The following is a 24,447-nucleotide window of genomic DNA, read 5'->3' on the forward strand; positions in this document are numbered from 1 at the left end:
GATATCAATGGTACTAGCTTAAATGCTCTCTATTATTCAGCAGGAAGCACCATCAAGTTATTTTTATCTCCTAAGAACACAACACCACACAGCACACGCATTACAATTTCTTAGCTTTTATTGAATAGTAATATTTTTCTAAACATAACTCTTTTTACAAAATACCTTACCTCTCAATGAAAAAATGGACAGCTTTAAATAAATATTTTATCTTAAATGCTATAGAGACTACATTTTAGAAAGGAAGAGAAAGAAAGCTTTATTTTAAATATTAGTAAAAATACAAGAATTTATGGAGTTTCAAAAGAACAGTCCCACAAAATGCATAAAAAGATTCACATGCACCTTTGCAATCAGGTCAGTCTGAAAGTTGAACAATTACACACTGGGGGAAAAGCGTCAAGAACTCTGAATCCTGGAACTGGAAGAAGGATCACATGACTTAGAGTTCTCCATAAACACTGTCTAGTCTGTCTTGCTCAGGGTTGACCCCTATCCCTATCTTATCATATAATAAAACTTCTGTAACAAATTCTTGTATTTTAGGATAGCACTGTGCTTCAAACAAATAACAATTAACACATGGCTAGAGACTTGGCCAAGGTTCAAGACAAGGCAACACTTCAGGTCATTCTGCCAGGGAACCTAACAGGTGCCCTGTGGGAAGTTACAGTATCACAAGCGCAACACTCATTAACGCAATCATACTCTTCATAAAACAAGGCAGATCAGTATCTAAGTGAGGAATCTGTACATCTACGTGTGATACAAGTTTACTCAGTACTTCCGACTGAAGCAGGACTCCAAGTTGTTCAGGTTCCTTCCAGAAACGTACTTTCTATTGCTGAGCACATTGTACTTCAGAAGTTGGCTTAGGACATACATAATATGTTGTATATTTTTTCTTTATTTTCTTCTCAGGCGTGACATTATTTTCTTTCGTATCTTCTTTTTCCGTAGTTTCAAAGCTGGATTCAGCTGTTAACCTACAGGCAAAGCAACCATTCTAAATACATATTTAGTTAATAAAAAAAACAGTGCTAAAGTAAGAGCTTTAAGCAAAATCAACAAGCCAAGTGGCATACAAGACCATCCACACACAAAGACAGAGGAAACAGCATTTAAGAGTAAAACAAGACTACAATGAAGTGTTTTTACATCAGTCCTATTCACATGTCATCACTTAAAAGTATAGGCTTCCCCCCACCCCCTGCCACATGCCGAAATGTTTGGTAAAAAGATTACTGGAAGCATTAGCTGGTTGGAACAGCCTTTGAAATAACTAAAAAAACAGTGGTTGTGCCACGCACATAAAGGAGATCAAGTCCACAAAAGCACAACTCCAAGTGAAAAGTCCATCGCATTTGTATTATGTTGCTAGAAGTCAAGAATTTTGCTTTAACACCAAGAAAAGGACTACAGCTTGACGCAACACACTGGTTTCCAACCTAGTTCTGCACTGCTACTGCCTTTATCTTAATCCCTGAATATCTGAAAAGAAGTTGTTTGAAAGAAATTTTCAGGTTCCACATCATTTGTCCACTGACATGTTTTAGTTCTGCTGAGAACGTAAATGGGAATACAACTGCCACATTGCTGTTAAAGAGGGAAGTTAAAAACCAGTACCGAGACACCTAAGCACCATCAGATGCTTTGATTATTTAAGAATTACTTAAACTACAAATGTGTCATTAGAACTAATTGGTAAATAATGGTATTTACTCAACCAAATCACCCACAGCCATTTGACTAGTACAATTATTTCCACGGCAAAACAAGTTATGGGAAAATGGAGTTCCCAATTAAACATCACTTCACATACCAGCACAAATTATATGCCAATTGCTCACCATACCTGTCGAAAGCAATTCTCTCTAGTGACCATGTGGATTTCTAGTGCTGTCAAGAGCCTCCAGAGAGCAGCCCAAAACAATCTACAGCTGCTTTCACTGGCAGTTTTTCCAAACAAGAATAGCTGCTACCCAGTTATTAAAGATCTATTTGCGATACTGAAAAATGCAGATGAAATGAGGACTACAAAAGGAGCTGAAACAAAAATGTTTGGGGAATATAGCTACAGATTCACACACACACACCCGCTCCTCAGTTCATCTTTACGCACAGATTATCAAATAAACTATTCTTATCCACTGCAAGCAACCTGCATATTATTTCCTATAAGCACTGTCTCAGACTAAAGAGCAGTACGCTTTGCTGAGCATCTCCTCCAGGTCAGCGGTGTTTACTCCACCTTTTGCTCTGCATTAAATCCACACCTGTAATTCCAAAGACTAACCATTTTTTGTCCATAGTCAGCTTTCCCCCAGCTCCCTCCATTTTCGATGTGCTGCTACTTGCAAGTAGCCATTTGTTGGTGGTTACAACAAGAACCCATTACTCAAGGAAGGAGGAAAAGCATATTCTTAGTCTTCTGGTCTAATTCTAATTGTCTTCTGGTCTACAGCTCAGCCTGTGCTCCCCTGGCAGCTGTAACTAGGGATGGAGAGCTTGTGTCTGTGCATCTGTTCCTAGGGTAGTCTCTCTCCATTTGACCCTCTGCTCTTCTGCCTTAGAACAACCTCTGTTCAAGGCCACCAAAAACAGTACTCTAGTGGCCAAAATTTCCAACAAGAATTCCCTATAAAAATACAGAACAAAGCAAGAACTCAAACCGAAAGGCCAAATAAACATTGAATTGACATATTATGTTCCAAAGCAGCAGAACGAGATTTATACAAAATACTCCCCTTTTACAGTATTGGGTAATTCTGTTAGCATATAGTGTAACAACACTGGAAACCAAATTCACATCAGAAACATCACTTTCTTTTATGAAACTAAGCAGCTATTAGAATTAATTATTTGAAGAAAGAAAACAATCTTTTTATGCTTTGAATACAAACCAAAATGTTTATGCAAGTCAGCATAACATGAGCTAACTTCCTAAGACTACAACTATACTAATAAATACCTAATTTATCAGGGGTGTGACACTGACTTGTGTAGATAAAACAAATAAGCCATTCCATGTATGCAAGCTACACTTCAGTTAATTACAGCTTTCATCTGGATCAGCAATAGATTGCCATAATTTGCTTCACTTATAAAAACCTTAGTTTATGGCAGTGAGTTTATGGCATTTCAGAAATGCCTGAAAATTCAAATAATGGAGCTTTAATGTGACAACGAACAGACAATCCAAGAAAATCTACTCTTTCATTCTGAGTATCCTGTAGTTGGTCTGCAAATGCTTCAGGACCAATTATTCTACAGCCTACAAGTTGCTAAACCGTGTTTTCATTGCCATACTGAATTATTTTTTTTTTTTTATAAAATACAAGTTTTACTAATGTGTAATAGATCATGTCTACAGGCTGGTACATATAACAAGGGACAAATGAATGAGTTCATTTAACAGACTCCCAAGTTAATTTCAGAACAAGATGCTCAGCTTTTAAGTCTCATGGAGTTAAAAAAAAACAGCCAGTCCATATCGTAATCCTTTTCTACTAACCTTTGCGATAACACAGGAGCAGAGTGCTATGAACCAACTGCAAGCCTTATTCCAATAGCCTGTGTCACTCAGGGAGGAGGCAGCAGAAACTGGGAATGAGGGAGCGAAGTGGAGCCCGAGAAGAAGGGCTGGTGTTAGGGGGAAGTTGTGGTTGTTTTTTTTTTTTTTCCTTTCTCACTGTCCCATTAGTTTTAAATGGCTATGAACTAATCTTCCCCAAATCAAGTCTGTGTTGCCTGTGACCAATTGATACCTCATCCTGTTCAAGTGGGGGAGTGAGAGCAGCTGGGTGGGCATCTGACAGCAAGCCAGAGTTAACCCACCACAGTCCTCATACCAAGCCAGCTCACAGACCACCCCTTACAGCATCATCACATTTCATGAAGTGTTGCACAGGGAAATGGATGGCTCAGAAAGATGACAGTTAAAACACTTCCACTTAAAAAAAAACAGCAACACACACCACAACAAAAACAAATGCTCGTGAAACTACAACATGATTCTATCAAGCTTTGACTCTGTAGACTCCCAAAGTGAGATGTAATGGGGGTTCCTTCTACTCATTTGAGGAAGATCAACTAGTCTCATCAGATGGAGCTTTACTTCCTGAGGATGAATGGCATGACTAAAACGCCAGAGAGAATACTAGTTATCCAGACCTCCTGCTGAGCCAAATGGCTCTAGGCATTTGAACAATGTCCAAACGAGGCAGATTTGGTCTATGTAATCCAACTCAATAAAAGAGCAAATAAGGTCTTAGGCACACAAGCCTTTCTTCAGATCAAACTAAAGCAAACAACCTCAAAGGTGAATGCAAACTAAGTTGGGCAGCAAGGGTCAGAATTTGCTGTTTCAGCAGTTAAGAAAAGCATTTCAATACAGGAGTGTATCTTTTTATTGACCAGTTGGCCTAACAAGAGCTATCACTACCTATAACCTTTGCATTACCTGAATTACAATAGCAATTGGTAGTTAATAATACTCACTTAAATATTTAATATTTAGATCTTTAGTCTCAACTAGTACATGAGTGTTGAGAACATACCATAACCTAATCGGTACCATCACCTAATGAAGTATTCCAAAGTTTACTGCCTTTACACTTTTGTAAGTATACACACATGCACTACAGATACATACGTATGGTGTTAGTTCAGTTACCTAGCTCTGCCTTTCTTAAATCACATTAGCAAGCAAGACCTCAAACAAGGGTATCTGTCACACAAACAAGTACATACAGATCACTTCTGACTACTACTACATCATCTCTTAAGCTGACAAAGCTTTTCAAACATCATTTTCTAGAAATGAAGTTTGCAATCCTTTCACAGTTATTTCAGCTCTTTCCGTTGTCACATTTCATGGACTGATAATGAAAGAGCTACAATAATTACTGCACAAAAACTACTCAAGTTCAAAAAAAACCCACAATGACCACAATAGCCTTTTCAGCCACAGCATCACATTTTACTTAACCCAAGGTGAAACACTGACAACTACCCATCATGCATATGCCAATTTTTTTTCCTCTCCCAAATTCTCAATTTTCAGGCGCACATTCCTGCTCAAGTTGCCAGTATTTTTTGCGCCTTTGCATTTAACTGTATTCCTACGTAGGGTCTGGCCACATCCATCACAAAAATCCAGAGGTGCTTGCAGTGTTTAGAAACCCAGTCTCTCAAACACTCAGATTTTATCATGACTTCTTATTTCACAATAAATCACAACACATGAGGGTGTTAAGTACATCCTCACCGTTATCCTAACATCATTAACTGGGGATTTAGTAGTTCCTAACACAATCAGAAACATGAACAGAACCTTGTGCCTGGATTTGCCTTTCACAGGTTCATACCACCATTGCTTAAAAGCTTTTATATGGAGTTTTTGTGGAGGTTTTTTGTCCTTGTGTTGTTGGGGTGTTTGTTTTAAAGTCTACTGATTTATGTTTTGTTCCTTATTTCAACCAACAGAAACAGATGGAAGATTAGAACCCCCCTCTGAACTACAACTCCATCTTCCTCTTCCACTTTTTCCACTCATTTTGCTTTCAAACATCAAAGTGATTTCTCCTCCTCACCCACTCTCCAGTAGGTTTACCCCTTCATCAGTTCACATAAACTGTTTTCAACAACTTACTACTGGCAGACATTGTATCTTCCTTTCCAAAAGAAATATGAGGAAATAAGTTAAAACTTTTCACACCCAGGTCACATGCTATCTGTTCTTCCGTGTTGTGACAATGTTCTGTACACATATCGTCACTAAATTTTCCAGTCCTCCCTCTCAACTTGCACCACCCACATCTGACCTCCCTGATCCTTCCTCCTCGGTAACAGTCCCGGCATATTTTGACATAGGTACTGAAATAGCTATTTCTGCTATATTCCATCCAGACTCTTTCAGAAGATTGTACTATTTAAAACTGTTAATTGTATCTAATGCAACCTTAACTGATCTACTGATCTGGGAGTCAAAATATCAATCCAATTACCTCTGAATGCCATTAATTTTTGATATACTGTACAGATTTCCATGTGTTATGCCTTAATCTTTGAAGCTACTGTCATTCTAGATTAAATAAACTATTTTTACTAGCAGACATTAGTAAGTCGTAAGCTCAAAAACATCTAGACTATCCCAGATTTTTTCTCCTCCATAACACATGTTTATGAAGATTACGAATATGAACAGAATACAAAAGCATCAGCTGAAAAAAAAAAATCCGCATTCCTTTTACCAAGATAAATTAACTTAGACAAGTAATTAGCTCCAACCTCTTTAACATCTATCAAAAAGTAACTTAATTTCTCAGTTCGGGGGGAAAAGTGATCTTAATTTAGTAGTTGTTTTGCTAATTATCAGGCATTCAGCTTATAGAAGTCAGTTGTCTGCCAACATAAATAGCATCATTGTCTATTATCCTGTACAATGCAAATTCTGTCAACTCAAGTTAAGAATTACTTAATTTAAATAACTTTCAGGCTTTTAGCTGAGTCTGAAAGTTGATGAGAGCTGAAATTAGGTAGCGAACTGAAGCATGGTACCTATTGCCTTTGTTACTTTGATATGTAACACCAGTGTGTGGCAGCTTTGAAGGGACCAAGGATGCAGCATTCCTATTTCTGAAGTCAGAGCAAACCAAGCAAGCCGTCATGCTATCTGCACACCTTAAACATTTGCAAGTAATGGGAAAATTATTTCAGATATTTTACAGTTTCAAGAGTCTTTTTCATTAGTCATCATTTTAGTCTTTCTAAAAGGTATTGAGATGTTCAGCGTAGGTAGCCGCAAGTGAGGAATTACACTGCATGCAACACTGAGGAAACAGATAAAGAATTGGATAGCATAGTTCAGGCAGCGAAAGAAAAGAGATGCAGGTCTCTGCTGATTGCCTTGACCATAGACAGAAGCTGACACTGACCTGGGGGCAGCTGAAGTCAAGGAATTACTTCCACTCCCGCTACATGAAGTAGAGGCATCATGGTTGTCATCTTCACTTCTAACTCTCTTTCTTCCTCTTTCAGGTACAACTACTTTTTGCAGTGCTTGAAAGGCTATATTTATTTGTGGTGCTTCAAGAATACGTGTTTTTGGAAAAGGATCACTTTTCTCCAAGTTCTTGGAAGTCATCTTTGTTTCTTCCTTAAGTGGTGACTGAGTGAGAGCAGCTTCGCTTGCTGAAGTATTTTTGCTGTCCAAGTATTCAGAAGTAGCATCCACTGGAATGTTCTCCATCTCCTTTTTAATTTCAGTGTCTTTAAAAATTTCTAAGAAAAAATGAATATATTTTTTGTACACAAGCAAAGCTGGAGTTAACTTGTCCACCAACATGTTCATAATAAAACTAATGAAGAACATTTCCCATGACTAAAGATCTTTGAATAGACAACTTAGATCCCTTAAAGAATGTCCCTTCATATAATCTGTTCTCAGTAAGAAAGCACCCCAATAGAAGTTAGCTTGAAGAAGAAAAAAAAAAAAAAAAAGAAATAAAAATCTCTTTCTCCCCCACCCACTCTACCTTTAAGGCTTTCAGATAGATGCTCTGACCTACATGAATATGCTTAAGTATTTTATTTCCATTTAAAGCCTGCTGAGTTAAGCTCCCACAACTAAGATTTTAAAATTAAATCCTTTAGGTATGGACAAGTACCAAAACCAATTCACCCATCTGGTTCCCCATTTATCTTCCTCCATAGCTGCAACTCCCTTGTTTCTGCACATAGCCAGGCATCAGCTGTTCTTCAGGATATTAACCAAAGCCATCAAACAGTTTTTCTTCTAAACGCTTCGCACTTATGACAAAGCTCCTATCAGCTGCCTACATGCACAAAGCTGGTAGTTCTCATCAACTGTGAGATACTGCTACTATTAGGACAATCACCTCCTGAGAACTTGTTCCCACCTACTTCAAATGGTCACCTAGCTAGCCTATAAAGCCTCTGAACACTAATTCGTACTCTTTCAGTCTTCTAAAATTAGTATTAGTATACATATTGAAGTAAGGTCCTTGAGCAAGGTAGGGCTTTTACTACGTCAGCAGGTTTTGGACCAGGTTATTATCAAAAAGGGAGCCATTTAAAAATTAGTTTATATCTGGAACGAACTCGATGTCCTCCTGTCTAATGTTATTCAACTTGAAAGCTGAGAAGATCAGATTTTTACTTTTTTCCCCCCCATATGGAAAAGTAGCATTTACCTCCAGGTTCATATTTCATTTGTAGCTCATCCAGCTTAACTCGCAAGTTCATATTATCACTCTGACAAGCTTGCAAATGCCTCTCAATTGCGAAGAGTTTCCTTTCAACTTCCAGAACCCTTTGGCTTTCATACAGCGCTTTCATCCTCTGCAAGGACAGTTCATTTTTCAAGGTTTCAGTCTCCTTCCTGGGGTAGGAAGAAAATACAGTCACTCAGACATGGTTTCTTTTAATGGTTTTTGTTGTTGGGTTTTGGTTTGTTTGGGTTTTTTTTGGTGGGGGGGGGGTTGGATGGGGGGTGCAGTGGCAGGGTATTTATTTGGTTTGGCTGGTTTGTTGTTGGGGGTTTTTGTAAGTAAAGCAGCAGATACAGAATCAACTAAGCACTCTGTGACTTTACATAAAAGTCTTTTTATATTTATACACTAGTAGGAAATGAAAGAGACCTATTCCAGTACAAGGCAAGTTTTCACTTGAACTTGACCTAGAGCAGTGAGTTTAGTTACCAGAGACAGAATGCTTGTTAAAAACAAAGCTGTATGCTGAACAACGCACACATGCATACATAACTGGTTTTTATACATAACTGGTTTGAGGAACCATTCCTAACCTAAAAATTCACTGTTTCATTGGGGTTTTTCTAGCCTGTGTATAAGTTCATATAACTACTTCTATAACTGACAATGCAAGCTTTACAGTGTTACTCTAAGCAACCAACACAAAAATAATTCTCTTAATACTCAGCGCATGTCCTTGCCTCTGTTTCAGAGGCCATTGACTTCCACATCATAAGCACTGAATCACCATTCCTCAGCGCTCTTTAATTAAGGTACCCAGATCACACCAGTTTCTCCTAACAGCAACAGCAGCTAGTGACAGACTTCTCAGGAATTCCCATAGCAGACCACTACCTCCTGCTTCGAGTGCAATATTTGCATCTGAGGGCTTAAATACAGTCCTGAGGCCAAAACACTATGGACTTGCTAATTAATAGATATGGAATTCACTAGCCAAAGAATACATCTAAACTAAGTGGTCCCAATAAAACATTTCAAATGTTATTATCTGGCTATTTTTACAAAAGAAATACATTCAAGCCTATAGACTTTAAGAAGCTTCAAACAATTCCCTTAGAGGTTAATTTTTTAAAAAAATTTTAAGTTCTCATTTATCTTGTATCTAGTATTAACAATGTTTCTAGAAGAAACAGCAGTATGAAATAGTTCTGCTGCTATCTTTAGCAAGAACAAGAAAAAGGACAAACAGGTCTCAGTCCTGACTGAAGGTAAGACAGTTCCACAGCATTACGAACTGAGACAAGGAGCATATTTGCACATGCAGTCAGTGGACTACACACAAACAATGACTAAAAAGGAAGAATAAGAAGTAGTGGCTGGAAGATAACCAGACTACAATGAACATCCAGGCCTCAGACCATTAAGTACGTACTTTGACTTGTCAAGTTTCAGCAGCAGTAAATCTGTATAGTAACCATCTTCTGACTCTCCTTCCTTTGAGCTACTCCTAGGTCTGGATTCTTCCATATTCTCATATAAAGTCTGACACAAAAAAAAAAAGTCATGTTGTCAAATAGTGGCCTTTCAGATGTACATTAGCTTAGTCCTTAGTTTTCCACACACTTATATGGAGAAGACTCATCACAGAAACATTTAAACATACAAGAGAGCTCAGATCCTCCGAGTACTTCCTCATTTGTTACACATGTCAAATAACACTGAAACTGACAGTTCTCTCATTGTCTGAAAGAGAATGAAATTTTAAAAGCAAGTTCTCAACCCCAGAAGGTTTCCAAATAGCATTGCAGAACAGTTATCTTCCTCTTTACTTGAAAATACAGGATATTTAGTTAACCCACAGGGAATTGGTTACAGCCTTTATTTCCAAGCATCAGCAGCTAGACCCTGAAGAAATACAAGCCTTGTTACCCAGTAGCCAGAATCTCAAAGCAAGTTACATCTTCTAGATGAGAAAACTGGTTAATAGTAAAGGTGCCATAAATGCAATAAACTCTCCATACAATACATCAGTATCATGTGACATTCTAGGGGTTTTGGTTTGTGTTTTTTTCTGAAAAGGCAGTACTCAGATTTAGTACTGTCCCACAGATCTCATAGGCTTCTGTCAGTCATTTGAGTACAGATACTTTTGATGGTGGAATCAATCATTTTATTTCCTGACACTACTTATTTAAAGCAGAGAGAAAAATAAATGCACATCAAGCTTATACACAAGCAAATTAGGAAAGCAATCAAATGTCTCAGTTGCTTACTAAAACAGGTTAAGCCTAGTTTTATGCCACTTCAGTTAAGTGCAGAATAGAGGACACTATCCTGGAAAGCACAATGCTAATGCATAAGCTTTTACACCTCAGTTTACATTCCAAAGCCATTTAAGAAAGGTCCAAATGAGTCCAGTCTGTAAGAAAGGCTACATTTTTTCATTCTGTATGCACACAAACATCAGTAACATTACAATAGTGCATACAAGTGTTTTCATGTATTTCACACCTTCCAAAACATTGACAAGATACTATCAAGTTGCATAAGAGGATTGAAAAGATTGCTTTACAAGGATGATTAAGCAATTCAGTTTTTCTAGGAAAGAGCACGCTTCAACTGCAAAGATACGACACATTAAGGAAACAAATATCCAAGAAATCCAATATAGTTGAGAGACTAAAAAGTGATAAAGCTTAAGTACACACAGTAGAAGTATGAAACCATTACGTCCTTCAAGAGAAAAAAATAAAATAAAATCAGGTGTCATAGCAGAGTGGACTTTTACCAAGTGACTGAATTTAAACACTACCGGTAAATAAAAGAAGAAGGTGAAGTGAGAATTGTTTCTCCAAACTGGGGGTTGGGTCATACAGCATTTTCTGCTTCTCTGAACCTCAGAAGCATATGTTCTCCAGCTGTAAAATGGAACTTGGGTCTAATTAAGGTACGAGTAGCCTTTGAAACCCTTCTCAAACCTGAACATGGCCTTCAGATAGCTTTCATAATTGCTTTTGTTCTCATGTTTTAGCTTCTGATTATGACTTTTCCACTGAATTACAAACCACATACCTTAAATTTTTCTAGCTGTCTCACTTTGAAAAGAAGATCTTCTACCTCACCATTCTTCTGTTCCACCATGGACTGTAAGCGTTCCAGCTGTTCATATTCTGCCTGAGAGACTTTCATCTGTAGCAGTGTAGCCATTTGCATCTGGAAAAAAGGGAAAAAAAAAAATATCTTTACAATAAATACTGGGTTAAGTGACTGAAAATCTCACTCTTACCCAGAACAGTTAGGGTACTTAAGCCTTGTAATTCTAATCCTGAATACAGAAGCACACTGGATGCTTAAACTCAGTACTCTTCACAGTTATCATCATAGGTTGACACTAAAAATCTTTAGGACAGCTGAAAACTTACTGAACAGTAGTACTGAGGTGTCATCTCTTTCTCCGTGTTGACTAAGGAACCTATAAAATGTACTGTCAACGACACACACAAGATTTCACATTCAAACTGTAAACACAGAGTCACCTAGAACCAAACTACAGTTCAGGCTTGTTTATCAGAGCTAAAATCATCTATCAAGAACTCACTGGGGGAAAAACAATGAGTTTTAAAACTTTTTTGTTGTTGTTACAGTTCAGGTTCTAAGGTACAGGTAACACTGAGTTTGCCATCTGTAATATTAACCCAAGAATTTCAGCTTCTACTCCTTCAGTGTAACACATCCTTTCAAGGAAAGGAACACCACCTGACATTACAAAACGAGACGTTTATCAAAGAAGTCTTGATTTATAGCCAATTTTTCTGATGCTGTTACTATAATAGTATCATAGCAGAAGGGCCTTAACACATGCAGTTAGAAGTGATACATCAGACATTTTAACAACTGGAGAAACAATATGCAATGCAGTAACAGAAAGACTTAGCAGGGTGTTAGTGGTAACTTTTTACCAGTCTTGCCAGTATGAATAAGGTAACACTGTAGGAGTCACAGAGAAGGGATCAACTGAAAAAAATTAGACTACAGATGAACAGAGAAAGCGAGAGAAGAGCATTTACCCTACCTGTGAAGTAAAGTATGTTGATTATTCTGTACACAGACAAGAGCTAAAAAAATATTCAATCATCTCCTCCTCATAGCTTCTGTAAGACATATGGGAGGTAACATTTTAAACCCTACTGGCTGACTAAAACTATTCTTACATTTCCCAAGCCTGCGGACACCTAACCTTTTCCCCTTTCATTTAAAAGCCCACTTGTTTAGTGTCAGAACTGCAAGTCACAGTTGATCTACATAAAAAACAAAGAACAGAAACATTAAAAAAAAAAGAAGGGATACTGTGGGCAATACACTAGACATGGTAAAACTTTCACAGTACTGTTTACATTCTGTTCAGCAGTCAGATCTTAACAAGTCATCAGCAAATACCACATTCAGACATTCCAACAACTAAAGCTGCAACAACAGTTAGCTATAATGTGGGAATCAGCTCCTGACTGAAAAGATCGGTTAACTATAAATTGAGCTTTCACACACAGCATTGCAATGCAACACAAAGCAGAGAGGGTCCTAGGAGAGATCTAAGATCGCAGTTTCAGCAAAATAGCTGTCCCAACAAACTACCTATCTCCAATATGTATACTGAAAGAAATTTTATGGGATAAAATGAGTAAAAACTGAAATTCCAAATAAAAACATTGAATAAAAGAACAGGGATACCAATCTGCCTTGGTTCCTGGTGAATGTCTTCAGTATTAGGAATGTTTCTATGACCATTCAATCAGTACAACTGACTTACCCTCACATTACAAGAAAGTTTCTGAGGAGTCTATTTAATCATTTTACTCACTCAAATCTTATGTATTTAGCTCCATCTTTAGCTCTCAAGGTCAGATTTTAGTAAAAGAGAATTAATTTGCTGGATAGGTAGTTTTCCCATCCTTTAAGAATGTCGTTTCGATTATTTTCAAACTACTTCTCCACAAAAGCTAGGTAACACAAACCTGTACCTTGAGTATTACTCATTATCATCACTCTTGCTGTTTAAGCACGCCTCTCAGACTGCAAAATGAAAGCATCAAATCTTGTGTTGGAAAACCAGAAGACCAACATAAGAAGAGTTGGCATTTTTGCAGCATCCCCTTTACGTTATCTTGTAAATCAGTCTCTGCTATTAGTTCTCAACAGTATTACCCAACAGGCTCCCATCCTATAGAAATTTAGTCTAAATTAAATAATTCTCACAGAAGTTAGGACTTCTTCTCACACTAAAGATAGGGGAAAGCCAGAAATGTATGGACAAACATAAAAACAAGAAAGCAAAATTGGGGGGTGGGCCGAAACGGAACAATGATCAGAGGACCAAGTACAAGCCTGCCCTTTCCTTTACATTCTTTCCTGACAACCACAGTTAATACACAAGTAAATGATTCATGTAGTACAAGGATTAGATAAGAAAAGAATCACTGAGACAAATCGAATGCTAGTTTGACTGACAAGAGTTGCATTTTAATTTTATCCATTTAAAAACAGTAAGCAAACACAGTGCCTTCAGTATAACTTGGACTTCTAGGATAAGGTAGAAGCACTAATAGCAACAGAAAAACACCGAGGTACTGTTGAAGTCAAATAGCACAACAGTCTCACTTGCTTTTTCTCCCATTTCCCTCCCTCCAGGCTACTACATCATAACAATCATCAAATCCTCTTGCCTGTGTACTAAAGCATTGCCTCACCAGACCCCAAGGAAACCCTGGAGTATTACAGTAATGGTCATACCTTCATTCTTTGCAACTGTTCTCTAGTGAATGCATGCTGTTTTTGTAGTGACTGATATTTTATTTTCACACTGATCAGCTGTCGTTCCATTTCTGCCCTACGGTCCTCCACCTACAGAACATTGTTAACAATTATTACTACAAAAATTATAACACTTGTCACTTGGATGATGAGTTTTACAAGGAGATGTTGCCAAACAATTGATGTTCATTCTACAAATACTGCTTTTCCAGCAACAACATTTGAAAATATGCGCTATTACCATAACCTCCAAGATAAAAGTTGAAGACTGCTGTAGCAGCTGAAGCCCAATCAGTAAGGCACAATGGGGTTTTTTTGTTCTTTTGATATCAAAATAAAGAACATTTCATATGCTTCAGTGTAGCAGCAAATAGTTTTGTCCACAGGCATCAGAACAAATAGGGTTTTAAAAAAAAAAAAGCCAACAAAAAAACCCCAAAAAAACCTGTGTACCAATTCAACCCATTTCCTGGGTTTTGTCAGGAAACAGAGTAACTTCTTACGCATTTAACAGCAGCTAAACTCTTATTCTAAAACCCTCCCAAATGCTCACACATCCAGACATTTTCAGCATGTTTTTAAAAGACAGCTTTTATCAAAATTTTTTAATATTTCACATACTATCTTCTGCATTAAAGAAGGTTTACCAGCTCAACAAAACTACTTGGAGCTAAGAGCGGCAGCAGAACTGTCACGAACCCTCAGTCCCAACTTCTATATTGATAGCCAGGTAACTTAAAGTGATTCCATTAAGTTTATAAGTCCTCAAACTCAGAGTGCACATAAAAACTGTTTTCCATAGCTCAGTTCCTAGATAGTTCAACACTGAAGTAATATTTGAGGAATAAAGATTCACGCTGGCCAGATTAGGTACAGATACTCTACTATTTTCAATGCAATATAAGAAATAAAAAGTCAAGGAATTATTTCTTCTCTGTATATTCTCAGTTATCTGTGACATAATTGTACCTCAGCAAAGAGAGAATTGCCTTTACTTGCAGGGTCCAAAGATTGTTGCACTGCCTGATCCAGCTGAACCTGAAGCTCTTGATTAGCTTCGTGAGCTTTCTGGATTAAAGCAAAGAGAATCTTAGTCACTTAAGCATCTGATGTACTGCATATATGAATGAATCAAATAGCTTTACCTCTTTTTCATTTCCTATACCTTCAGCACAGATTATATTGTACTGCAGTACTTAAACCATGCATACAGTTCTACACAGAGACAATCGATTTTGTTACACTAAAAGGCTTAACATTCCATTTGTCCTTCAGGACAAAAGCACAACTCAAATCTTTTAAGGGAAACTTTGATATTTATCAATGGATCAGTGGTATTGAGACTATTAGCCTTGCTGTGTTTTTTGGCCACATATCCTCTACTCCCCAGTACAAAGCTTTCCAAGGCATTCAGTAGGAACTTAAAATAAAAAATGAGAATTGTACCAGTGACCTGTGAGAAGGTCCTGCTGTGAGGCAGAACACTGCCATGCAAAGGGTGTCCATACCCAGCCTTCCACAAAAGAAAGGCCAATATAGACAGTATTTAGCAACAGGCAATACCAAACATTACTAGCCGATGTCCTTCCCCCACCCACCCTCCCAACTTCTTTTTCCCCTCCCTCCTTCAGAACTCCTCTCACAAAACTCCTGGTGTTTCACTGACAAGTTAACCACAACTTGTGGAAGTCAAAGATTATCTACCACTGTTGAATAAAATTAAGACAATACCTCTAACTCATTACAGTAATAAACAATTTCTTTTTCCCTTTCTTCTTTTTCTCCTTGTACACGCTCCAGCTGATTATGTAAGTTACTGTTTAGGAGTTCTAATTGTTCTTTACTGTACTGCAGCTCATTCAGCTTTTCTTCAATATTGGCCTAAACAACAACAAAAAAATCACGTACTTAATAAAAAGATTTTAAAACAATTTTTAGAAAAGCAGGCCCAAGTGAACCAAACAGGTCTGTTATTTGTAATTACTTTCAATACAAATTATTATCTTGAAGTTATATTAAAATCTAGTTAAGGCTATTATTTGGTCTGTGCATATTGTCTTACTAGTAAGCTAATCATAAAGGAGCAATATACACAAAGCATCTAAAAATGAAATAATGAAATGAGCAAAAGCACAGAATGTTATCTTTAACTAGCCTATATTCTAAATAATAAGGTATTAGTCACACACCTTCACACTTTCTAGTTCAGTGAGTTCTATCTGAAGACTGAGCATTTCTGAAGACATGGTCTCATGTACACGTTCAGACATCATATGTAGTTCTTCTGATTTGGCAGCAATTATTTCCTTCTGATGATCCACTTTGTGTCTCAATTGTTTCTCCGAGAGTCGGGTTTCATCTAGTTCTGCTTTCAGGTTTTCCAACTTAAAGACAGTTGACAACTAAGTTGTACCACTTTATAACAAGTTCTTGAAAAGCACAATACTTTTGACACTGTTCTAATTACAGAAAATGTCTTAGAAATACACCTTACGAGTAAGCTTTTAAAAACATCTTTTGAAGTGTGATATAATTCACAACATAACTATGCAGATGTTTGTTAAAAAAACAGCTAAACAAGCCCCTCTATATTATAACTATTTATTAGATTTCATTGGTATTAAGTGTGCAATTATGAGTTAAATACATAGTCTTTAAAATGCTATAAGCAACTTTTTAACTGTTTATTAGTTGCCAAACCTTGTTTTTAAGGTCACTGATTTCTCGTCCATAGACTCTAGCAAGCTGTTCTTTCTGTTTATCCAGTTGCACATTTTGCTGTTGCTTAAGGGACTCGCATTCAAAATTCAAGCTTTCCAACATGCGATTCTTGAGATCAATTTCTCTTTGAAGAGAGTATTTGTCTTGCTCAAATTTCTGAAAGAAATAACATACTAATAAACCTAGAGGCAATATTCCTAAATGCTTAGGGAACGACATACTAAATACAGGGTCAGAACCAACACAATAAAAGCCTGAAACTTGTAGCTCATTCAACCTCTTTTTGTAGTCCGAATTGGGGAATTGTCCTACTCATGTTCCAAAAAAAAAAACCCCAAAAAACTGCTCTCAAGTTTTACAATTCATTTGGTTGGGTAATATTGTCTTCCTCAGGGAAATCGTATATTTCTTTGCACCCAACATGAAGGGTGCAGGAACCTGTTTTGCAAGTGTGACAAAGAAATTTAGTGAGAGCTTACATGTCCTTTCTACCACCATTGGACCCAATTATATTAAAAACTGTTACAGCCCATCCAGTGTTCTCCTACTGCAGAACAGCTGGGTTCAGTGTTTGGTAGGAACATCTGAATTGTTTACTGTTTTTAATAAACCCCATCAACCCTTCCAGACTGCAGGATTCCTTTTTAATCAGCTTTTCTCTATGCCCAATTGTATATGTTTGCTAATTATAAAGGGCAGCTTCATTTTACTCTTCCATTCAGCTAGCAGTTAAGAAAAAGTAAGAAGAGTCTTGAAAGTAGAAGAGGTAAATACCAAAACCAAATCAATTTAAAGATGCAGGATTTTTTTTTAATTTAAATAAAATAATACTAAAACACAAGCCAGAATTAAAAAAAAAAAAGGCACGTAACAAAACTAAAAGCTGCCAGGTATGAAATTGACCTCTGTGGCCTGAACACCAGCATATCAAAGACATGCTTTAGCTCTCACATATATAGGACAAGAATTTTAACTCAAAGACAGTGCACAGAAAACGGTTGGGAGAGCAGTGCTGGCCAGATCCAGGAAAGGCAGAAACATCTACAGACTTCTACAAAAAAGTAGATTTTTCTGAAAGTTTCTTGTGTCTGCTGTTAAAACTTACACTTGTGTTCACAGTAATTGCTTTGGCTCTCAGATTCCAAAGAGGAGAGCCACAGCTTAAAAAGCTCAAAACAATCTGTTGAATAACCATAGTTCCCACACAAGATGTTATTCTACTGTATGAAACCACATAATTCCTTCCTTTTCCCCTTGTAATCAGTTACTAACGGATCTGATTCACAGTAGCTTAGCTCATAACTTTGTTCTAGCCTATAACATAGGATTACAACCTACGGATGCAGCTTAACAACACAGTAGCTACCATCTCAGGCAGTCAGCAGAAAAAGATGATCCTGCCCTGCCTTCCTTATGACTTGTGCTTTCCAGCTGCCTATCTTGCACTAACCTTACCAACAGCAAAACTGATTGAAATAAGTTAGTGTTCATTCAAAATAGCAGGGTACTCTCAACTCTCCAGCTGTTTAAAAACAAGAAACAAACACCAAACTAAAAACTACAACAAAACCTCAAACATTTTAGCTCTATCACAAGGGAAAGAATGGATACACATCCAGAAACAGGCTAAATTAAGAGAAACAGTATTTCTGAAGCACGGGCCGACTGAAACCAAACAAATATCAAAATTAAAACGTTCATGACAAATGGAAGAGACTTTTCCAATTAGAATTTTCTTGAACAATTACAAAGAAGAAAACCAGCTGACTAAATAATAACTCTATATTTCAACACTACACTACTCTTTTCTGAGCTGTAAAGAAATGTACTAATAAATTCAGAATCCCTCAGTATTTATAAAATTGGAAAACTTCACTACAGAAGACAGTAATTTTACACTCTTGCTGCTAGCATTCCTTTTACCGCTTCACATGATAACAAATCTTACAGGGCAAGCATGACATGAGTTAATTGCTAAACATGCCCAAAACACATGCTCTAAAACAAATTTACTTTAGCACTTATTATTTGTTTTACATTAAGGGTAATTAATTCTACATGGTACTGAATACTTGATGCATAATTAGCTATCAAATCCTGTCCCAGTTAGATAAAGTTATGCTCAATACCTCAGAGCAGAAATAAAAAGGCCTCCCTACAAGTACTTAAACTAAAAGGGTTTATTAAAATTATACTAAACTCTAAAAGAGATTTCAAACACCTGTGATATTCAGAAAATAGTTAAAATAAAACAAAGTTCTTGACTGCTTTTTCTACTTCAAGTTTAAAACATCACCTCAGTTTTCTCAGTCAATTCACGGCGTGCTTGATCCAACTGATTTTGAACTTCACTATGGGACTCCAACAAATGCAAGCCATATTGTGCTGCCTTTCTTTGCTCATTCTCTGCTTCCCTCAGTTGTTTTTTCAGATTTAAAATGGTCTCTGTCTCCATGTTTCTTCCTTTTGTTGCTTCAATACTGCTAACGCAAAATGATAAAAAAAAAAATATATTGAAGTTACAGTAGTTAATCTGGAAGAAGTTATTGATTTCCTTCCTTGATCAGGATTCAAGGATATACTTTTGCATTACTACAAGACAAAAAAGATAGCTCATGAACAAACAGTTCTGTGAACAGTAAAATAATAACTATTTCTCCATAAACTTGGTTAACATCTGACTATGTCATAACTAATAGCATGCAGCAAAACAACTCCTGCGTATCCAACCTGGTTTCCTAGCACACTAGGACCAGAGTTAATCTAGTATATAGCTATCTTGCTATATACAAGAGAAGGCTAGGAAAGAGCTTTGTAAAAATACTTATGCTTATCGCCGACTATTTCCTCCAGTATTATAAATAAAGCCACACTAACTATAGCATTTCTCATGTACACAAATAACACTTAGGATTCATGTAGGCAGCTATGTTAACAGGATAGTTTACCCCTAATAAGATTATTTGGGATACAGAAACAGATAAAGGTAGTTGAAGGCAAGAGTCAGAAATAGAAGCCCTGTTAAAATATATGGAATTTTAAATCAGGTATTTTTATTCATTTATATTAAGTGTTTAATGGAGTCTTTCATGACTGTTTTCCACTTTAAACATCAGTTGCTAAAGGTAACCTATTCATTAATAACCATCTCTTTGTCACATGTTTCAGAAAATTCACACATTTCTACCTTTGAATCGGAACAAAAGACACAGGTAAAGATAAATGTTGCAAAAAGTTAAGGCAAAATAAATCCAAACAAACAAAATACTTTTAAAAATAAAAGGCAAGACAAATTAAAACCATAAGCTTGTATGACTGCTTGCTCCCAAATCTACTAAACCAGCACGCTGCAAAAAATCCTATTAAGACAGAAAATGCTAAGCTACTCAGGCTTCTGAACAACATAAGCCAAGAGTTCTTTCAGAAGGTACGCAGTAACAAAGATATACAAATATATATATATATATCTATCTCTGCAGCTGATTTTTCCAAGCCAGGGTGGTTCATAACTTCTATATAGCTTCAAGATTAAAGCAGTTCTTTACTGAAGACCTGCTGTGTTTTTTCTTTTTACATAAGCAATTTAGTTATTGCCATTCCTTACTGGCACATACATTATTTTTATGAAACTTAGCAAGATGTTGGTTTTAATCAAGAGCAACTTTCACAGCTCAATACAGGAAAGTTTATTTTTAAGAGTCATTTTTGTAACATACAGCCTTTGTTTTTTTGATACTTTTTTTTTGGCTAGCTTTTATTCAATATGGGTAACTCCACTAGGACTTTTTACAGGAGTTTCCTGTAAAAGAAAAATAAATTTAACATGCAGAAGTACGTCATGCCAAAACTGTGCTAATTCCTTTCAGAAGTACAAGATAGAAATTATCATATTCTGGTTTTTGCATTGTTTGTCACTTGCTGTTGTTATCCAGGTTTAATGCATACAAAGAGACTTTACCCAGCCAGGCTCCAAACCATCACTTTTTCAACATTAACCACTGCAACACTTCAAATACTGGTTTTGCACACTTATGTTAAAACATGCTAGTGAAAGACAGGAATTTTGCAAACCTAAAACTAAGAGTCAGCAATTACCCGTCCAAGGACGGTTACAATGTATACCATTTAACCATGAAAATTTTAACAGTAGGATGTAGCAACACAAATATATAGGCAGCCACGCCTGCTGTGCATTATGAAGATTAATTAATCCTAATTTCACTTCATAAACAGTATTTTAAAAATAGCTTTATTTTCTTATCAAACAGTATAGAGGCAACAGAGCAATATGATTGCTCCTAGCTTACTAAGTTACATTGAGTAACATTTTTAACTAACATTTTACCTTAGAAGTCCATTTAAGTCTTTCTTGACCTTCTTCTTCTACTCCACCTCTAAAAGAAAGAAAAAAAACGCAGTAGCTGTCTAGTCCAGATGAGCATAAACTGCCATTATAGCACAGTCCTTCATAGCATTTCTTTTTGCAGAAATGGCTTAAGGCCTGTGGCTGTCTCATGAAAATGCAGATCACAAGCTAAAACCCCATAGAAATGCAAATCTTATTCAAATCTTAGTTGAGGCAGCTGTCAGATAGTTTACAAACAGCCAGACCAGGCAATATTGCCAAAGGATAGATACTCTGAAACTGGGCTGGGGGGAAAAGTAAACTGGCTACACCCAGGGTCACCTTCTCCTAGCATACATAATTTTTAAGGTTTTTCAGGGATTTTTGTCTTGCTCCCTACTAGCCCCATCCATATCTTTTGTATGTTCTCCTCCAGTTTCACATACAATATCTTTGAACTCCTAATAAATCATTTGCTGGATGACATAAAAAAAAGATCTTAGGCTTTTCTTTAATTTTATAGCAGAAGTATGAAGCAAAAGAGAAATAGTTTTCCTATTCACATGTTCCTTGCCAACTACTAGGGGAAACAGCAAGTGTGCCTTTCGAAGCACAGACATCCTCCATTTTTCATTTGTCAGTTTTGAATTAAATCGATCGGACAAGTCCAGGTAGCTCTGCCCACAAAGCCGTTTGTATTGTTATACAGGGAAGTAACAGCCTGCAATTTAGTTACACCTTAGGTCAAGTAAACCATCCTGAAAATAATGTTTTAAGATAAAATAAACTGGTAGTAAGGTGAGCAGGTGGGGGTGGAAATAATAGAAATCAGTCTCCATTTGGTCTACCAAGAGTTACTCACTTTTGACCAGCTACCTTCAAACATTTCATGATGGATTATTCTGTGCTGAGGGGTCCAGACCTTGAGTATTCAAACATTTAAGTACTCACTGATAAAAATAATAGGGTAGGATACCAAAAGGCGCTCTCCTGGCATGCAAACTTTTCTCTCCCGCTCTACGACTGTTCTTCTAGTTAAACTGCTATTCCTAAGGGTGGTTTACAGTATGTAAATAATCATTTAAAAAAATTTAAAAACTAATAAAGAGCTTATTCCTAACGGCCACCTACTTTCTGATTTATTCAGAAGCACCTGCACAGTCTTCTGATCACTACCATCGTTAGCAAGATCGTTTCCTTTCCTTTAAGCAGGTATTCCCATCACAATTCAATGCAGTTTCTTAAACAAGTCCATTTCTTCACCTACCGAGCTCCACGCTCAAGCTGAAACACTGCAGGGCTAATCAACTTCCACAAAACACGCTCTTGGGTGGGCATATATTAGAAGAAGAAGAAGAAAAAAAAAGAAAAAAAAAACCATCAGATTACAAGCTGACCTTTCAGTCGGGAGCTGGTAAACCCGCGGTTGGCTCCGCCGGCGCTTGGCTCGCACGGCGCGGCGCGATGCTCGCTGCGTAACCCCCGCGGGCCGCCCCGGCCGCCCCCCGCGGGCCGTTACCGCGGGTCCCCCCACCGGCGGCCGCCGCGCCCCCACCAGGCCCTGCCGAGGCAGCCAGGCGATGACTCACCCTCGGGCTCGGCATCACAGAACATCGTCCCCTGCCCATACTGCCACCCCAGCGGGCGAAGGGGGCGCAGGGCGGGTGCACTCCCCCGCCGCGGCACCTCAGGGGCCACAGGAGAGGCGGCACGGGCAGGCGCTGGCTGAAGGAGGCCACGATTCCCAGACGCCGCAGCACGAAAGGTGGGGAGGGGGACAGGAGTCCTCCTGCACGCACACACACACACCCCCAAAACACGGAGCCCCGCCGCTGTAGAGAAGCGGCCACGAAGCCAGCCCCAGCCCCCCGGAGAGAAGACCCGACCCCCAAACACCCCCCCCTCCTTACCGGAGAGGAGAACCCCTCGCAGCGCCCACGCCGCGCAGCGCTGCCCCCGCCCTCCGGCCGACGCCGCTCCCACAGTTCAAACTCGCCTCCACGACGCCACCGCGCCAGATCTCGCGAGAGCAGCTGTACCCGCCCCGCCTTTTCCGTTGGGCTCCGGCGCGCGTGCGCGTCTGAGGGGCGGGGTGGGGATCGGCGTAGCTGCGGCGTCCTTGCTCCTGTGATACGCGTTAAAAAGCGGTTCCTCCTTTATGCTGGGTATGGTATGGAGTATGTATGCAGGTAGTGGCAGTGTGGAAGGGTGTCTGAGCAGAGACAACGGGAAGTTTTGCGATAAGAAAAGGAAGGCGGCTGTTACCGGCCCTCCAGCCATACCTAGCCAGAGCGCAGGAGGCTGGGGGTTTAAGGGGCATGCTTGGCTCCGGAGGCGCCGACTATGGCACCTCATTCAAAAAAAGTGCACAAAGTCATGAGAGTCAAAGTATATGGAGTCCTACATATTACCAAGGAAACCTGCAAAGCAGAGGGGTCATCTCCCACACGGTATTCTGCAGGAGAGTTTTTGGGTTTTGCAGCAGAATTCCATAAAGAGTCTGTTTTTTCCCACTACCCACTTTCCTCCTCGTGGAAGTCCCCATTTCAGCAGGGACTGCTGGGGCTGCCTGCCCCTGAGGAAATGTTACTATCTTCTTATTCAGCCAAACCTTTCCTTAGATTCTGTGGAGCTCAATTACCATGCTTGCAGCATAGCTGTCAACTAAACTTGTCACTTCGTATTTTTCTCCTTATTTTTCTCTAGCTTCTACTCATCTTCACTTCCTACACCAGGGAGTCATCCCAGGGCAGGATTTCATAGTGTTAGATTCTCCAGGACTCAGTTTTCCTAAGCCAGTGAAGATTTGAATAATATCCACAAACAAAAAGCACAATCCATCAGCTGGAGTGTTTCACTGTGCGGTTCTGATGCTTATTTGAGAGTCCAAGCACAGCTGTCTGTGTACCATTTTCTCTTCCCCAGAAGAAAACCTGAATAATTTTAACCTTTTAAGCAGCAGTTTAAGTTTTTAACCTATTCTGCAAGATTCTTATCTTGTTGCACTTTCTCTAACAAGATCAGTGAGTGTGGAAGGCTTATTCTCACATTTCATGTGACATACCTAGCAAAAACCACTACAGAAAAACATGCAAAAGTGAATTCTGCCTTTAAAGAAACATGCTTCAAGTAATGCAAGGTTAAATTCAAGCAACAGGCTGTAAGTAGATGCAAGGATAACAACCTTATTTGGAGCAACCAGGACAGAAATAGATGTCTTGGGATAAAAGGGGCTTTGAAAATAAGCACATAGTGTGAAATTCTAAAGAGAAACCCAATAAAACTACTGTTCCGTCTGCTAAAATGATACTACTTCTACTATTCTATCAAAATATGAGT

General features: G+C 38.2%; 1 protein-coding gene across 8 annotated transcripts; it reads right to left on the reverse strand.

The window, feature by feature from the left end:
• Positions 1-96: 96 nt before the first annotated feature.
• On the reverse strand, positions 97-23,383 carry SPDL1 (spindle apparatus coiled-coil protein 1). Of its 8 annotated transcripts, XM_080399971.1 has the most exons (14): positions 23,019-23,319; positions 22,376-22,433; positions 21,109-21,157; positions 19,060-19,243; positions 16,743-16,919; positions 16,232-16,426; positions 15,774-15,923; positions 15,012-15,110; positions 14,022-14,132; positions 11,307-11,447; positions 9,667-9,776; positions 8,217-8,404; positions 6,939-7,284; positions 97-986 (listed from the first exon to the last, which is right to left on the reverse strand). In XM_080399971.1, the coding sequence occupies exons 4-14, from the start codon at positions 19,216-19,218 to the stop codon at positions 839-841; spliced, it is 1,824 nt and encodes a 607-aa protein (XP_080256097.1). In that variant the 5' UTR covers positions 19,219-19,243; positions 21,109-21,157; positions 22,376-22,433; positions 23,019-23,319; the 3' UTR covers positions 97-838. The 8 variants fall into 8 exon arrangements, with proteins under 8 accessions (XP_080256097.1, XP_080256098.1, XP_080256093.1 ...); XM_080399972.1 differs by lacking the exon at positions 14,022-14,132 and having other exon boundaries at positions 23,019-23,325; XM_080399967.1 differs by lacking the exon at positions 97-986 and having other exon boundaries at positions 6,289-7,284; positions 21,102-21,157; positions 23,019-23,383.
• Positions 23,384-24,447: the final 1,064 nt, after the last annotated feature.

The sequence above is a fragment of the Falco punctatus genome (assembly GCF_963210335.1).
Source record: "Falco punctatus genome assembly, chromosome: 8".
Lineage (NCBI taxonomy): Eukaryota > Metazoa > Chordata > Aves > Falconiformes > Falconidae > Falco > Falco punctatus.

Coding starts and splice junctions, on each gene's coding strand:
- SPDL1 (XM_080399967.1), bottom strand. CDS start 19,218: ATGGAGACAGAGACCATTTTAAATCTGAAAAAACAACTGAGGGAAGCA. Junction 14,133..15,011: donor GCAATTCTCTCTTTGCTGAG/GTACAATTATGT, acceptor AATGTTCTGTAG/GTGGAGGACCGTAGGGCAGA. Junction 8,405..9,666: donor CTGAAACTTGACAAGTCAAA/GTACGTACTTAA, acceptor TTCCTACCCCAG/GAAGGAGACTGAAACCTTGA.